This window comes from Xyrauchen texanus, chromosome 10 (assembly GCF_025860055.1).
Source record: "Xyrauchen texanus isolate HMW12.3.18 chromosome 10, RBS_HiC_50CHRs, whole genome shotgun sequence".
NCBI lineage: Eukaryota > Metazoa > Chordata > Actinopteri > Cypriniformes > Catostomidae > Xyrauchen > Xyrauchen texanus.
The window spans coordinates 4876611-4895126 of record NC_068285.1 but is presented as its reverse complement, the minus strand read 5'-3'; the positions used below and the strand labels follow the sequence as shown (position 1 = coordinate 4895126).

Genomic DNA, 18516 nt, shown 5'->3' with positions numbered 1-18516 from the left:
GCAGCTTTAGCATTCTAGAACATTAGTGAGGTTATAATTCAGTGTTGCACCATACTGAACTTAAAATACTCATTTAAACAAATCTGTGAGACAAACAGGTTAAAGTACGGTCAAGTGCAAAAGTTCCAGATGACTTCAGAGAACTTTAGCTACAAATTTTATTTACAGGAACTAAATCTGATTACTTGTACATCAGGTCTATTAAAAGAGCACATCGGTTACTGCAGTCCGAGCTGTAGCTGCACTCAGGACAAGAGACAGATGCAAATCAAATGCAGTTTTTTGGCCAAACATGTTATTTGCATTGTAAAATGTGTGCCAGGGTTAAAAAGCAAGAGTACATGATAATATCAGATACTGAAGAGACGTAATGCGCGGCCCGATAGACTGCTAAACCCGTCATTCAGTCTCTGTACGTTGGTTTAGGACACTGAATCGTTCTTTATTACATGTACAATAATGTACACAATTATAAGGTCACACAAGAGACCAGTAGTGATCATATCGAGGTATACTGCGATTACAGTAGCATATAGTCCAGACAAACACTTCAACCCCGTGATCAGCCCTTTTACGACCACAGAGGAACCAAATAAAACATCAGGAGAGAGAAATAACATCCCTGATCTTGCAAACGCTTGTTAACTTAAATATCTGTGCTGACACTCGCTCAATTGGAGTCTGTATCATTGTTCCTATAATCCTCTTCTTCTATCAGCGCTACACCAGGCTGCGTTCCCCACTCCTCTTCATCATACTCGATACTGTCATTGTCCTCCAGGAGCTCATTATCAGGCTCCGCCCCTCCCGCTGCACCTGCCTCGGCCCCGCCCCTCTCCTCAAACTCCGCCTGCTCCTGAGGCGCGTATCCGTTGTTGTTGGAGAACGGCGCATGCTCGTGGCCATCCTCCTCGATGTAGACGCGCTGGTGGCACATGGGACACGTGTCCTGGATGTACAGCCACTTGCGCAAGCAGAGCGCGTGGAAGTAATGGTGGCAGGGCGTGATGCGCGCGGACGAGGCGAACTCTTGGTAGCAGATGGCGCAAACATCCTCGATGTCTCGGAGCTGTGCTCCTTTGACCTCAGGAAGAGAGTTGATCTTCTTGACGGCCGTGCGCCGGTTGATGAAGGTCTTCCAGCCGTTCTTGGCCTGCAGGTAGATGTTGAAGTACGCGTGAAGGCACATCATGCAGGCGCGGATTTTGCTGCCCGCCTCGAACACCATCGTGTACGCGCCGTTTCCGAACATGATCACGCCGAAGATGAACTCGATGACATTACCGGAGGAGCGGACGTAGTAGACGTAGTCATCAAGCTTCTCCCAGAGCACATTATAGAAGCCGTCGATCATGAAGAGCGTGTATACGGTGAGAGACACCAGGACCTTCAGGCAGAGCTCGACACAGAACGCGGTGACGGCGAAGAGCCAGGTGTTGAGGTCGTTACGATGCCAAAGCTGGTAACTGAGCAGGATGGGCAACACAAAGAGGACCAGCGACACCAGCAGCACGGGTACGTGTCTGCGGACTGACGAAACATGCGATGCACTCAATGACATGAGCACCGGGTCCGTCATGCCGTGGATGAAATGCAAAATAGCTGTTAGCAAAAGGCACATGTTCCTGCTGAGCCGAACCAAGCGCTCCTCGGGAAGCAGCCCGCTTAGACCCGTCTGCAAGGCCAGGATGAAGAACAGAACCGGCGCGACGAACCCCAGCCTCTTATCCTCTTCCTCAGTGGAGCCGATGAAGGCGAGGATACTCAATCCCAGGTAGTGAGCCATGGAGGAGATGACGCGCTCATGCCCAGCACGGTTAGCATGGAGTCGCAGCCGCTGATGATCAGGTTGCTGAATAATTCCCAGAACACGTCCCAGGTCATCTGCAGTCTGCTCTCGGTGCGCACCACCCGCACCACATAGACCAGGATCACGGCCTGCGCCGTCATGCGCGTCAGCCAGAACACGCGCAGGATGTCCGGGAAGCGGATGCGCTTCCACGTGTCCTCGAGCAGCAGCTGCAGGCCGTAGATTCTGTACATGTGCCGCAGCAGCAGGTACACGTAGCGGCACGAGTAGTAAAACCACTTGAGTTTCAGCAGGAGACTCACGGCCGCGTGCACGGCCAGAAACGTTCCCGACACCACGCCGACCAGCTGCCTGACATCTAGCGGAAGGTCCATGATGAGCCCTAGCAGGGGAATCATGATGTCCAGCACCACCAGGGCGGCGCAGACGGACTGCACGTTGAGCAGCACCACGTAGCCCAACCCAAACAGCAGCTGCAGGACCGCGAGGCCGAGCCACAGCGTGGGGCCGTTACGGGGAAGCAGCCCGAAACCGAGTGCGGCTTTATTGTAAGTGCTGTAGAAGTCGATGTGAGTTGTGCCATAATAATTCACAAGAACCGATGCGGCGCCCAGCAGAACCGCCAAGAATAGAGTGTAGAACTTGAACAGGGACTTCTGGGACAGGACCAGAACCACACCGGACACCGCAACACCTGCAATAAGAACATACATAGTATAAAAAACAAGCTTTGGTACGGTCCAAATGTCATAATCGTGCTGCCCTGGTTTGTGCTGATGATGAATTAGCATCACGTATACTGTGCACGTAGCGATCAGCGATGCTAACAACCGAAGACTCACGGTTTTCTAATAAGCCTTTACAGAACTGCCGGTTTTCTTAAAGAGACAGTAGCGGTTTTTAGCATGTGTTCAACAAATCAACGTAAATACTTATGCAAATAGTGCAAAGTGTGCATGTAAACAATAAACATGTAACAAAATATAATATTTGCAATATAATATAATATGTATTGACTGAAGAGCCTACATGGATTTGTTCAAAAAGCTCAAATAAGACAAAAATGATGAAAATAAATAAAATATGATTAGTAAAATATATATTTTTACAAAGAGCCTAGTTCGAAGGTTTGCTGTATATATAACAGCATTAACTGTGATTTATTAGAACTGACAGACAGACAGATGATACAGACAGACAGATACAAAGACAGACAGATAGATAATACAGACAGACAGACAAATAGATGATACAGACAGACAAATAGATGATACAGACAGACAAGACAGACAGACAGCTAGATAATACAGACAGACAGACAGATAGATAATACAGACAGACAACAGATAGATAGATAATACAGACAGACAGACAGACAGACAGATAGATAATACAGACAGACAAGACAGACAGATAGATAATACAGACAGACAGATAGATAATACAGACAGACAGATAGACAGATGATACAGACAGACAGATAGATAGATAATACAGACAGATAGATACAGACAGACAGATACAAAGACAGATAGATGATATAGACAGACAGACAGACAGACAGTTAGATAATACAGACAGACGACAGATAGACAGACAGACAGACAGACAGACAGACAGACAGACAGACAGACAGACAGACAGACAGATGAGAAAGACAGAAATACTGTCTGAGCACAGAATTGTTATTAAGAGGCAGAATGACTACTTGAGCTGAGGCCCAAACACGGCGTGGCGTGCACACTCACCTAGTGCGCGGATGAACACTCTCCCGGCGGTTCCGCTCCATCCGGTACCGGGATCAGAGTGCGAGTTAAAGATGGCGTCAATTATAAAGATGCTCGGAACCCGTAGAGCCACATCCAACACGGCCACAATCTGCAGGCCCAGTCGCCCGTGAGCGGAGGCCATCGCGCTGCTGCCGGTGTCGGGGGAACCGCAGTTTCGGTGCTGCGACTCGGTTCGGTGTCACACAGGATCTCCGCCGGACGCCATCTTGGCTCTGCTGCTGTTGCTATGAGAGGAACGCGGAAGTGCATAAAGGACATGCGCAGAACATTCGATGACGTCACATTCCAGTCATGGCGGAATCACTTTGGAAATTTCGGCACTGTCACTTTACAAAATTATTTTGGCACATTTGTATACTTATATAATTGATCATTTGTGCTCTCAAATTTCATTATGTTGGAAAGATGTTCTACTTTGTTTTGATAACACTTGTAAATACATTTTTATGTTATTAATCCTTTACTTTTGGCCAATTGTCATAAAAAATCAAATCCAGGGTGTAAATATTGCCCCATAAAGCAAGTTCATTTCTGGCACTGATCTATATACTGTATATATTCCATTATTATTAGTATTAATCCATCTGTCTGATATTTGTTGTGGTGATTGTAATTGTACTTTATTGCAATTATATAGTAGGAGTTTTAGGATATTTAATATATTCTGAATATGTTCTACTGTATGATTAAAATAATTATTGACTACACAATCAGTGAAACATGTTCATCTGATTCTATATATTATATAATAAAGATCATCCTTATTTATTATAAGATGGTCAGTCAGAATAAATAGCAGCAGCAGTTTAATATCAGTGGTTTATTCATGATCGGTGGTTGAAGAACAGTTTCATGGTGTTGTTGTAGATGATGTCAGATAACTGGTGTGGATCTTCTTCTCTCACAGCTGCGATCACCTCCAGCACTTGACTGAAACACACATATTCATGTGGGACATTAAACGCTCTCTCTTCTCCCATGAACACATTCTGACGTGAACCTTTCAGATCATTACAACACATACATAATGTGACACGGCTCGTTTCGGTCTTTCAGACAGTGTCCCGTCTCCCATTTCTTCTTCGTAGGAAACGTTGTTTTCATAAGTTTCGCTCCAGCATGAGTGTTTTTGATGCCGCACCATGGAGCGTCTGCGGAGAGAGAACACACACACACACACACACACACACACACACACACACACACACACAGTCACACACAGTCACACACACACACACCCACACACACACACAGTCACACACACACACACACACACAGTCACACAGTCACACACACACACACACACACACACACACACACACACACACACACGACGATTGTCCTCTGATTGTCCTGAAACAGCGCACACACACGTGATGAGATTGTTTGGACCTGTTTCGATCATCAGTCTGTCTGTCGGGATGGACTTCATCACCTCCAGATTCTCCACAGACTTCAATGAACTGAATCAGACAGACAAGTCCAGATGGAATAATTACTTTTATATAACCGCAACAACAGAAATATGATAAATGCATTCATACTGTCCCCCAATAAGTACAAGAACACAGACAGATAGATATCAAAGACAGACAGACAGGAAAGACAGACAGACAGATAGGAAAGATAGACAGGACAGACAGATAGGAAAGACAGACAGATAAGCCAGTCAGTCAGACAGACAGATAGGAAAGACAGACAGACAAAGAGATAGGAAAGATAGACAGGACAGACAGATATGAAAGACAGACAGATAAGCCAGTCAGTCAGTCAGACAGATATGAAAGACAGACAGATAGGAAAGACAGACAGAGAGATATGAAAGACAGACAGATAAGCCAGTCAGACAGGAAGCCAGACAGACAGACAGATAGGAAAGACAGACAGACAGATAGGAAAGACAGACAGAGAGATATGAAAGACAGACAGATAAGCCAGCCAGACAGATATGAAAGCCAGACAGATAGGAAGCCAGACATATATGAAAGACAGACAGACAGATAGGAAAGACAGACAGAGAGATATGAAAGACAGACAGATAAGCCAGCCAGACAGATATGAAAGCCAGACAGATAGGAAGCCAGACATATATGAAAGACAGACAGACCAAGAAGTTCAATCATCATCTCACCAGCCGTTAATGCCGATATAAAGATCGAGATCGATGAGAGCTGCCACATTGTCTTTGGTCCCGTCAAAGGAGTGAACCTGAGAAACGCAGAGAACAGTGAGAATAATGTCCTGAAAGAGTGAGAAACAGCAGAGAAACCCTCACAAACGTGTCACTCACCACTCCACCAACACACCTGTCTCTGTTCCTCTTCATGATGTCTGCGAGAGAATATAATCACAGATCATAAACACAGAATATGAACAAGAGTTTTCCAGAAGACACTAGTTACCCAAGAATTCCGGGTGTGAGTTTCTGCAGTGGAGGAACATGGGTAATCTGCTCTCTTCTGCCAAATCAAACTGCCGCTCAAAATACCTGCAAGAAAACATGGCAAGATGCTGTTATTGAACACAGTGTGTGTGTGTGTCAAACTCCCAAACATGTTCATTTAGTGCCATTCATTACATATTACACACTTAATGCTATTAATCATGCTCCATGACCTAAACGTCAATTCCATAAAGTCGTTTTTTTCCAACCAGTACACATACACCTTATCCCTTGTGTGACCTGCGGGACATTTCTGTCTGTTCATTCTTGTTTTTCTAATCATGTTAATGCCAACGCCCTACATTCAGCCAAAGGGGTGTATTCTGGGGGGAATTGTAATATTTCATCCTCAGTTCCTATAACTCATCTGTAATACATCTATCACACATCTATAATGCATCTATAACACATCTGTCACACATCATAACGCATCTATAACACATCTATCACACATCTATAATACATCTATCACACATCTATAACATCTATAACACATCTATAATGCATCTATAACACATCTATAAGACATCTGTCACACATCTATAACACATCTATCACACATCTATAATACATCTATCACACATCTATAACACATCTATAATACATCTATCACACATCTATAATACATCATAACGCATCTATAACACATCTATCACACATCTATAATGCATATATAACACATAATACATCTGTCACACATCTATAATGCATCTACAACACATCTATAATGCATCTATAACGCATCTATAATGCTTCTATAATACATCTATAATACATCATAACACATCTATAACACGTCTATCACACATCTATAATGCATATATAACACATCTATAATACATCTGTCACACATCTATAATGCATCTATAATGCATCTATAACACATCTATAATGCATCTATAACGCATCTATCACACATCTATAATACATCTGTCACACATCTATAATGCATCTATAACACATCTATCACACATCTATAATACATCTGTCACACATCTATAATGCATCTATAACACATCTATCACACATCTATAATACATCTGTCACACATCTATAACACATCTATCACACATCTATAATGCATCTATAACACATCTATAATGCATCTATAACACATCTATAACACATCTATAATATATCTATCACAATTTATAATGCATCTATAACACATCTATAATGCATCTATAACACATCTATAATGCATCTATAACACATCTATAACGTAGCTTAAAAATTACTGAAATATTGATCTGTTGCTAACTCACATCTATCATATCACTTCTGAAGACATGGATTAAACCACTGGAGTCTTATGGATTACTTTTATGCTGCATTTATGTGCTTTTTAGAGCTTCAAAGTTCTGGTCACCATACACATGCATTGTATGGAGCTACAGAGCTGAACTATTCTTCTAAAAATCTTCATTTGTGTTCAGAAGAAGGAAAGTCACACACATCTGGGATGGCATGAGGGTGAGTAAATTATTATTTTTGGGTGAACTGTCCCTTTAAGAGCTTTTCAAACTTTTAGTAAATTTCATGCATTTTGTGCCGTTTGTAGCTGCAGATGGTTTAGTTGTCAATACTCACTTGAGTTGTGTTTCTTTGGGACAAAATTCCAAGCGATCAAAATCTGAAAAGTTATTATAAGAATAAAAAGAAAAGTAAATAAATGGGAGACGTACAGATTATATATTATACTGTTGAGCTGGTGATGAATTACCGAGTCCACACTCTCCGACAGCGATGATCTTCTGTCTGTTACTGGCGATCAGATCTCGGAGTGATGTGAGGTACTGATCCGACCCCAACTCATCAAACTCACCGCAGCGGGTCGGATGACACCCAGCGGTACTGTAGAACTCTCCTGAACACACACACACACACACACACACACACACCATCAGCTAACTACTGATGTCACGTCACACACTTCAGGGAGAGGACGTGGACCTGATCAAAGGCTAGAGAAAGTGCACACAGCACACAGTGCATACTGCATGATGCAGGAATAGCATGAGTAGAACAGTAGTATGCACTACCTCTGGTCTCGGCTAGTTTGAGAGCATCTCTGCTGTCCTCCAGGTTTCCTCCCGTGATGATGAACTGTGAGAGAACATCAGGATGTCTTCAGACAATTTCATTCAGTTCATGCGCACTTATAAATCATGATCTTACCTTTTGCACCCCGATCTTCAGGGCTCTCTCCAAAATCTGTGGAAAATCATCTGTGATAGAAAGCACAAGATCTGAACGAGCGATGTCATCAAAACAACAATATAATAACTGGCTCCGCCTTTGGATGACATCATCAAGCACTCTTATTATTTATCTGTTGAATTACCTTCATGTTTTCGAGTTCCTCTGTAAATCCCTCTGAACATGGGGTCTGTCAGATTAATGCCAATATCTGAAGACAGACAGAGAAACGGTTTGTTTGCACGTACGAGGGTCAATTAGTGCCTAAAAGATCAAATATCAAACCGCAAGTGGACATATTTATTGCAAGCACAAATCTTTAACTTCTTAATTAGTTGTGGTTACCCCATGTGATTCTACCCTCCCTAGCAACCGGACCAATTTGGTTACCCCATGTGACTCTACCCTCCCTAGCAACCGGGCCAATTTGGTTACCCCATGTGACTCTACCCTCCCTAGCAACAGGCCCAATTTGGTTACCCCATGTGACTCTACCTTCCCCAGCAACCGGGCTAATTTGGTTACCCCATGTGACTCTACCCTCCCTAGTAACCGGGCCAATTTGGTTACCCCATGTGACTCTACCTTCCCTAGAAACCGGGCCAATTTGGTTACCCCATGTGACTCTACCCTCCCTAGCAACCGGGCCAATTTGGTAACCCCATGTGACTCTACCCTCCCTAGCAACCAGGCCAATTTGGTTAGCCCATGTGACTCTACCTTCCCTAGCAACCGGGCCAATTTGGTTACCCCATGTGACTCTATCCTCCCTAGCAACCGGGCCAATTTGGTTACCCCATGTGACTCTACCTTCCCTAGCAACCGGGCCAATTTGGTTACCCCATGTGACTCTACCCTCCCGAGCAACCAGGTCAATTTGGTTACCCCATGTGACTCTACCCTCCCTAGCAACCAGGTCACTTTGGTTACCCCATGTGACTCTACCCTCCCTAGCAACCAGGTCAATTTGGTTACCCCATGTGACTCTACCCTCCCTAGCAACCAGGTCAATTTGGTTACCCCATGTGACTCTACCCTCCCTAGCAACCAGGTCAATTTGGTTGCTAAGGAGACCTGTCTGGAGTCACTCAGCACGGTCTGTATTCAATCTCACGACTCCAGGTGTGATAGAATAAAAGTAGATTTGATCAATATTAGGCCCCTGGTCTGCAAAAACAAGCCCAAAATAAGCAAAACTAAGCAGTTAATTTTTTTCCCGTGTGGTGGATTTATCAGAACTCATAACAGTTAATTAACAGTTAATATCATTTATTACAGATCTACTAGAATTAACTAGTTATAACCGCTTACCGTCCATTAAAAATAACGTTTTCATTCTAGAACAACTGAAAATCACTTTGTTCCCATTTTCGGTTACGTTCTGCAAAAAACATTCTGTTCATTTTCGGTTTTCGTTCCTTGAACCGTTTTTAGTTCCTGCCTGCAACTCGATGAACACCTTTAAAAAACTTACCGTGCATGCAAATCTTTTAGGCACTAATTTACCTTCATAATATTGCTTTCCATGTTGTTCCTAAGCACTTCAAAGAATGTCATGGTGCATGTCTAAACATCACTTATACACTTTCTGGTCCTTTATTTGGACATTTCAAGACATTTCAGTCACGTGCTCTGCTGAAACATCCTATTTCCGCGCTGAACACATAAAGTGATATAATCACAGACAGTTGCATCAGTACATCATTGTCAAATATTTAATTCTCACCTATAAATTTGAAGCTGGTCATTGTGAATGTAGCAGCAGTTGAAAAAGAAACCCTGAACATGCGACTCAACGCGTCCATAAACACAGCGTCGCTAAAATGACGTTTGTAAACGGGTTCAGTGGCCCGGATGTTCTCTCTAATCGGTCAGGATCAATGTGTCAAAATCGATCGTGATCGATGTGTTTTCTCTGTACATAGTTTTAATTAAACATCTATTACAGTGTGTCAGTGTGGTCATTATTCAGGGGGAAATACTTCCTGAGGCTACTAATGATGAGCTACAGTCACGTGATACATGTTACTTTTCTCAGCGCTGGTAAGGATGAACTAATCACAGTCGTTTGCAATTTCCGGATGAACATTTTTACAAAATAATAATAATAATTAGTATTATAGTGTTTTGGCACCGGCATAGCTACATTTGCATTCCAGGTAGAAGTCAATTGAATTAAAAAATATAAAATATTATTCTAAAATCTCCAATGAAAACAAAAACATCCCGTAGGCTACTATGTGTTTCTGTGGAGCGCTAACACACTTACCGTAATGACACAGGCTTACCGTAAATCAAGAAGGCCTTCCGTGTAAATAAAAATCATAAAATAAATATACCACCCTAAGATCTGTCTTGGTCACACTATGAGATGAAATGCCAATTTTAGTCAGAGTCGTAATCTTACTACGTCCCAGAATCTCCAGCACTGACCGTGTATAATGTCTTATATGTTGATCTGGGGACAAATTTGCTAAGAAATGTCTCCAAATGTGAGCAAAAGCTAAACAAATCTCCACTTGAATGCTCTCTCACTATCTATATACTATCTATAGAGGCCTGCGATATATATTTATATTAGCTTCACAACTGGCAAAAGCAGTAGCCTATTGTAGGGTTAGCATTTGTGTTACAGAAATTATAATTAAAAGAATATTCCTTGTTCAGTACAAGTTAAAGTCAATTGTGGCATAATGTTCATTTCCACCTAAATTAATTTCGTCTCGTCCCTCCTTCTCTTCAAAAAAGCACAAATGTGTGTTCCAGTGAGAGACTTACAATGGAAGTCAATGGGGTATTTTTGGAGAGTTTAAAGGCAGAAATGTGAAGCTTATAATTTTATAAAAGCATTTAGGTTAGTTCTTTTGTTAAAACTTGTGGATTATTTGAGTTGTAAAGTTGGTTATATTGTCATTTTAGGGTTTTTGTTGTTGTTGACATTATATCGTCATGGCAACAAAGTTGTATGATTGTCTATAACTTCACACAGATGTGGTTAAGTGATTTAATGACAGTAAAATCATGTTCACACACATATTGTTTATGTCTTGTGTCTATATTTTGAAAAAGTATTTTAATGTTTACAGATTAAACCCCATTGACTTGCATTGGAAGTGTCTCACTGGAATCAATGGGGTTTTTGTGGTAATCAATGCTACAAATGCAGTCGACTGAACTCAGCTTGTACAGAAATTGAATATTTAAGTAAATGCGTCATCATCATCATCATGTTCTGTTCATATCACTGGACTTTGATCTTTGGCTAAACTGGACGTTGCAAATTCCGTGTTTCCTCAGATACTCTTCAGTGTGACTCACCCGAACCCTCATTCAGCTCTTGAATCACTAATAATCACTGATGGCCTGACAAACATCCCACCCCATCTCCCTGTTTCTCATGATGAAGTGTAGTGGGTGTGAGTGACACACAAACACTAATGACACATGCACACTCCATCATTACTCTCTAATTACAGTTATCACACACACCAGTGCGCACACACATAGGGTTTGAGATCAGTCTCCCCCAAACCAGTGAAACACTCCATACACTGTAATGCACCATTTATTTAGTGACAGCATTATTTAAACACACACTATAACAAGAATCGATCATCGTTCATGAATACAGAAACATCGATGAGGATGTCGGTCTGAGGGTCAGGGGTTGAGCTTGAGCCCCAGACACAGCGCCAGCTCGTTCTTCTGGATCTTTCCGTCTCATGTTGAGGTCACAGTGACCCAGCAGAACCTGTTTGAACTTGTCCAACTCTGATCCACTGAGACTGGGCTGAAAAACACGTCATTAAACACATAATTCAAGCGTTATTAACTCTCATCGGATCGACTGAGGAATAAAGTGTGCAATGCCTCACCTTCACCAACTCCATCATGTCTTTAACAAAACCATCCACCTCGGCCCCCTCCAGATCTCCAGTGTTACTCTAATGCACACAGAGAGGGGAATGACATGACACATTCTTCTATATAAAAGAGGGAATATTCGCACAGGGGTGAAACAATAATTTAAATAAACATCGAAATGCCGATGCAATGGTGAGTCTGTGAAGCCAAATTGAAGTGAAATGCGTACGTTGTGATCTCTAGTTTATGGCGTGTATGATGTCATCGCAGTGACGTTTCCGGCGATAGAAGCATTATCGGGAATATCGCGACTGTTGTTTGGCCGCTTGATTTCCTAAAGAGCGCATCATTACACTCATTTCACGATCCTTGAGGGCGGCACAATTAATCAAAATAATGTGATATAGTCAAATGTGAATGTTAAACCTCAAAAGGCTGCAATTAAATGCAATTAATAGCCTAGATGGTCTGTGCGTGCTTCAAAGTGAAAGGGTGGCATGCTGTTGCGTACAAAAAAAGAATAAATAATAATAATAATAAGGGATTTTTTTGAGCTATTCTTACACTTTTCTCTGCAGCATCCACGTACATCTCACCACACGCCCCACCGAGAGCGAGAACCACATTATAGCGACCACGAGGAGGTTTCCCCATGTGACTCTACCATCCCTAGCAACCAGGACAATCTGGTTGACTACGAGACTGAACTCCAGTCAGGTCTCCTTAGCAACCAAATTGGCCCGGTTGCTAGGGAGGGTAGAGTCACATGGGATAACCAAATTGGCCCGGTTGCTAGGGAGGGTAGAGTCACATGGGATAACCAAATTGGCCTGGTTGCTAGGGAGGGTAGAGTCACATGGGGTAACCAAATTGGCCCGGTTGCTAGGAAGGGTAGAGTCACATGGGATAACCAAATTGGCCCGGTTGCTAGGGACGGTAGAGTCACATGGGGTAACCAAATTGGTCCAGTTGCTAGGGACGGTAGCGTCACATGGGGTAACCTAATTGGCCCGGTTGCTAGGGACGGTAGAGTCACATGGGGTAACCAAATTGGTCCGGTTGCTAGGGACGGTAGCGTCACATGGGGTAACCTAATTGGCCCGGTTGCTAGGGACGGTAGAGTCACATGGGGTAACCAAATTGGCCCGGTTGCTAGGGAGGGTAGAGTCACATGGGATAACCAAATTGGCCCGGTTGCTAGGGAGGGTAGAGTCACATGGGGTAACCTCCTTGTGGTCACTATAATGTGGTTCTCGCTCTCGGTGGGGCGTGTGGTGAGTTGTGCGTGGATGCCGCGTAGAATAGCGCGAAGCCTCTACAAGCACTATGTCTCCGCGGTAACACACTCAACAAGTCACCCCCCTCATTTGACGAGCTTACGTAATGCACATTTAAATCGCCAGAGTAAGCGTATATAAACAGCTGCTTACCTCTGTGTTGCGACGATCCTTCTGGCATCCCTCCACCACCCCAACTCCACATGTCTATTCATTAATAACTAACTCGGGTCAAGTCTCGAGCCTCGGGGACAGCGAGGACGGATTACATACTTTGCGAACTACTGAAATGATCGCAATCAGGTGATGAAATCACTTTAAAAGACCACATTAAATGGTCTTCCGTATACGTGCTCACGCCGGAATGCACATCTTACCACATCATAGTGAGCAAATATCTTCTCAAAGTCCCTCCGCCGATCCTCGTGACTGCACGCCTGTACAAAACACACCAAACACAATGAGCACACGTCAGAAGGAGTGACGGCAGGATTTAGAGAGATTTCTGACACTCACCTGCATGTCAAACTTCAGGAGAAAGTTCTCTTTCAACGCCAGAATCCTACAGACACATGACACGAGAGCGTCACGACTGCAGTGTGTTACGTGTGACGATCAATGTGTGTCAGTGTTTGTGAGGTCAGTGTTACCTCGCCAAATCATTCAGATCTAGACGACCGTCCTGGTTTTTATCAAACATTTTCATCTGAAAGAGGAACAACAAACATTCACACAGAACTGGAGATGCTTCTCACGCTGCTCAGGTAAACTGGTTAAGCTAAAAGGAAGTTAAGAGATTTGTCTGATATTAACAAAACACTGCAGGCTGAAACCGATATTTGCCACTTACTTTATTATGTCATTAGATCCCTTTTTTACTGAGGAAGGTATAAACTGTTTTAACAAGAAATAAATTCAAATATATATATATATATAGGAGTGTTTTGGATGGTTTCCCCTCATCATGCACAGGTAAGTGCTGCTTTCATGTCTGTCTATGCGTTTATTCTGATTTAATGCATGAATAAAATGTAATATTACACGTTCTTAGACGTGCCAACCATTCTTCATTCTGTTGCTATTATTATTCTGGATCGAGCATTTAAATACACAGTTTTAACAAAGTGTGTTACTCATTATTATAAATAAACCGTTGGTTTTCATATCTGCGTTTTCATGCTTGTAACCAACATGTCGTTTTAATTTGGTCAATAATAAATATCGGCAGGCAATACATCGGTGCATCCCTAATTAAAACATATCACTGGTTATTATCATTTTAGGGTTAGGTTAAGGGGGCCTGGGTAGCTTGGCGAGTATTGCCGCTGACAATCACACCTAGAGTCCTGAGTTTGAATTCAGGGCGTGCTGAGTGACTCCAGTCAGATCTCCTAAGCAACAAAATTGGCCCGGTTGCTAGGGAGGGTAGAGTCACATGGGATAACCAAATTGGGCTGGTTGCTAGGGAGGGTAGAGTCACATGGAGCAACCAAATTGGGCTGGTTGCTAGGGAGGGTAGAGTCACATAGGGTAACCAAATTGGGCTGGTTGCTAGGGAGAGTAGAGTCACATGGGGTAACCAAATTGGCCCGGTTGCTAGGGAGGGTAGAGTCACATGGGGTAACCTCCTCGTGGTCACTATAATGTGGTTCTCTCTCTCGGTGGGGTGAGATGTGCGTGGATGCCGCGGAGAATAGCGTGAAGCCTCCACATGTGCTACGTCTCCATGGTAACGCGCTCAACAAGTCACGTGATAAGATGCGCGGATTGACGGTCTCAGATGCGGAGGCAACTGAGATTCGTCCTCCACCACCCAGATTGAGGCGAGTCACTACGCCACCACGAGGACTTGGGAAATGGGTATTCCAATTTGGGGAGAAATGGGGAGAATAAAACACAAGGGGTTTGTTTTGGGCACTTTTGTGCTGGTTTTCTCAAGTCACTCGTCATGGTCACCCGTCTTGTGCCAGTAAAAGACTCTGCTAGAGAATAGAGAAGTTACCATGGTATTGGTGTACTCCTCTAGTTTGCCCGTCGAGATCTGCTTGTCGTGATGATGGAACAAATCCCGTAGGAAACTCTGACATCATCAAAACAGAGACGGCAGTGTGAGAACATGAAGCTAATAACTCTGAAACAGTTCAGGAAGTGACATCAGCACTCATCACCTTGAGTTCTGCAGCAGAGATGTACCCACTGCTGTCAGCGTCATAGCAACGCCAGATCTGCAGAGAGAGACGAGAGAACATCGCTAATGTCTGCAATGGTGTTCACTATACTGAGAATGCAACACGTGTTCTCACCCTCATGAACTCCACACTGTTCTCCAGCGGCGCTTCTCTACGGAACACCAGCAGAAAGATTTCCTGCTCGGGCAAAAGCACAGCGGCCAACTGCATCAGAGAGAGCGAGAGAGAGAGAGAGTGAGAGAGAGAGAGTGAGAGTGAGCGAGAGAGAGAGAGAGAGAGAGAGTGAGAGAGAGAGAGAGAGAGAGTGAGACAGAGACAGAGAGAGAGAGAGAGAGAGAGAGTGAGAGATATAGAGAGCGAGAGAGATATATAGAGAGAGAGAGAGACAGAGAGAGAGAGTCAATTTGTCCTTTTTTAAACACTATTCAGAAGATAAAAGGTTGAGGAATACTAAAGAGGTATCTGCAAAAGTCCCAGGTCACTAAAGACCCGATGTATGCATTAAAGGGTTAAGAGAACAAAATCCTCACTTCTGGATAAATTGCAAAATAGAAAATAAAGTTAATGCTGTAAAAAAAGATGTTGTGAATTGTTATTTCATGATACCTAATGCATTAAATAATGTTAAAAAATCTCATTGCAGAGTTTTAGCAATAACGTTTAACAAACACATATCTGTGGTTGATCATCACAAGCGCAGAAGTTATGAAATCTGTTGCCAATATGTGGGAAAGCATCATTATGACAAGCTTCATGATTTTAATCATAATATGATCAACACTGGATATTCTCGGAGCAGCTCGGAAATGGAGCGCAAGTGGAAGAATACAAAATTAGAAGTATTACGAAATGTATCGAAACATCAAAAGCAACAACACGTTTGTTAGATCCTATACCAACTAAGCTCTTAAAAGAGGTATCTCCTGTAATATCAGAACCTCTTCTTAATATTATTAACTCCTCGCCATGCTTAGGACATGTCCCAAGAAACTTTAAAATGGCAATTATCAAACCGCTAATTAAGAAGCCACAACTTAATCCTGGAGAACTTGCTAATTATAGACCGATTTCAAATCTCCCGTTTATGTCAAAAATACTAGAAAAGGTAGTATCCTCCCAAATATGTTCATTTCTACAGAGAAATAGTATATATGAAGAATTTCAATCAGGATTTAGGCCTCATCACAGTACAGAGACTGCACTTATCAGAGTTACACATGACTCTTATCATCTGATCACGGCTGCATTTCTCTTCTAGTGCTTTTAGATCTTAGTGCTGCATTCGACACAATAGATCACGACATTCTCTTGAATAGACTAGAGAATTATGTTGGAATTTGTGGAGTGGCATTAGCATGGTTTAGGTCATATTTAGCAGACCGCTACCACTTTGTCTGAGTAAATGAGGAATTGTCAAACCAAACAAAAGTTAAGTATGGAGTGCCGCAGGGATCAGTTTTAGGGCCTCTGCAATTAAGGAAAGTGTGCAGATGTTGTTCACCTCGTCCATCTGAATGCGTCCGTCTGTGATGTCACAGCTGGTCAGAATCGTCTCTGTCACTCTCTGCAGCTGCTGCTCGCACACATCACCCTAAAACAACCAGAGTTACGTGATATTAAACTGTCAACGCATGATTAAAAACGCTTGATTAAGTGTGACGTTCTGAGAAAAGCTTCAGCAGCATTTGAGACGTAGAGGTGTTGCTCATGCAATGACATTATCCTGATTAAGTTAGCATGATCTACTCTTAATCTTCAACGCTTGCATTTATATTCGATCCAATGTAATGACACTCAGGTAAAGGTCAATCCACAGTATTGGCCAATTTCAGCAGGTAACTCTCATTCTGTACTCACTGATTTCAGTGTTTTCATCACGCAGCGTAAAAGCTCATCCAGTTTCTTTCGGTCAATAAATCCAGCATCTGGAGTTCCACAAAAACAGTATTTGCTGCATATTACAGGCTCGTAAAGCACGACATCATCCTGTTATTATTCTAATCAATGACTGTTCTTATAAATGATCATGAAAGCATGAAACTCACCGTCCTGATCAAACTGTGTCCAGAACTTCAGGAAAACTGCCGCGGTGAGATCACTGAACGAGGTCTCCATGATTCTGACCAAACCAACAGCAGCCTCTCATCTGTCCGTCTCTCATCTGTGTGTCTCTCATCTGTCTGTCTCTCCATCTGTCTGTCTCTCCAGCTGTCTGTCTGCTCGGCTCCTCTCGGGCGAGATGATAATTACACCCACATAATGAATGTTCACTGGAGACACAATCTAGAGGGTGAAGAATGGAAACTCAACAATGTCTTCTGTTCAACAGCTGAACCAGAGCAGCACTGATACAAAATAACATTTATTCATCTCATTATTACAAACACAACTGACTTCTGTATGAATGAGACATGAAGATATACAGATATAGATCTGATGAATATATTTATTTTGGTTCTTGTTGCTCTGTATACAGAAAAGTCTCCACAAGACAAATAAAACAAAACCTCATGCTAAATTTGTCCCCGTATAGTCCCGCCCCCCACCTCACGCCATTGGTTGAGTCAATGTTGTTGTGTTGGGCTGGACAGGTCACTCAAAACAAAACCACTCTGGTCTCATTGAATTTATGTATAATTTATAATGTGACGAGGAGGAGGGCGGGGCCGGGACGTGACTACACACGCCCAACCCCAATCGGGCTAATCAGCCGGGGAGAGGGAAATATGCGGTGGAACGTGCCATGACGTGCCATGTGCGTTGTGTTCTGTGTGTCTTTTCTAGTTCTATTTAAATAATATTTTAAGTGTTCAGCCTGTTCCCGCCTCCTCCTTTCCCATCTTAACCTTGTTACATTGGTGCCGAAGCCCGGGAAGGAGGAGGGACGCGCTGTCCTGAGTCCTCGCTAATGACTGCCTGGACGCGGAGGAACAGCCGGCGTCCG

At 43.0% G+C, this 18516-nt stretch overlaps 2 protein-coding genes and 1 pseudogene across 2 annotated transcripts; all 3 read right to left on the bottom strand.

Annotated features, from left to right (window-relative positions):
- Positions 1 to 108: 108 nt before the first annotated feature.
- rnf139 (ring finger protein 139) lies at positions 109 to 4053 on the bottom strand. Its single transcript, XM_052135843.1, is given in 3 exon segments — positions 109 to 1800; positions 1803 to 2504; positions 3559 to 4053. Coding segments are annotated over 3 exon segments (1995 nt in total). The 5' UTR covers positions 3722 to 4053; the 3' UTR covers positions 109 to 670.
- Positions 4054 to 4299: 246 nt separating this feature from the next.
- tatdn1 (TatD DNase domain containing 1) lies at positions 4300 to 10216 on the bottom strand. The gene is made up of 12 exons (XM_052135880.1): positions 9969 to 10216; positions 8388 to 8453; positions 8222 to 8271; positions 8086 to 8149; positions 7767 to 7910; positions 7634 to 7676; positions 6003 to 6088; positions 5891 to 5931; positions 5732 to 5808; positions 4993 to 5063; positions 4625 to 4751; positions 4300 to 4530 (listed from the first exon to the last, which is right to left on the bottom strand). The coding sequence occupies exons 1-12, from the start codon at positions 10045 to 10047 to the stop codon at positions 4425 to 4427; spliced, it is 954 nt and encodes a 317-aa protein (XP_051991840.1). The 5' UTR covers positions 10048 to 10216; the 3' UTR covers positions 4300 to 4424.
- Positions 10217 to 11902: 1686 nt separating this feature from the next.
- On the bottom strand, positions 11903 to 17721 carry LOC127650448 (secretagogin-like; annotated as a pseudogene).
- Positions 17722 to 18516: the final 795 nt, after the last annotated feature.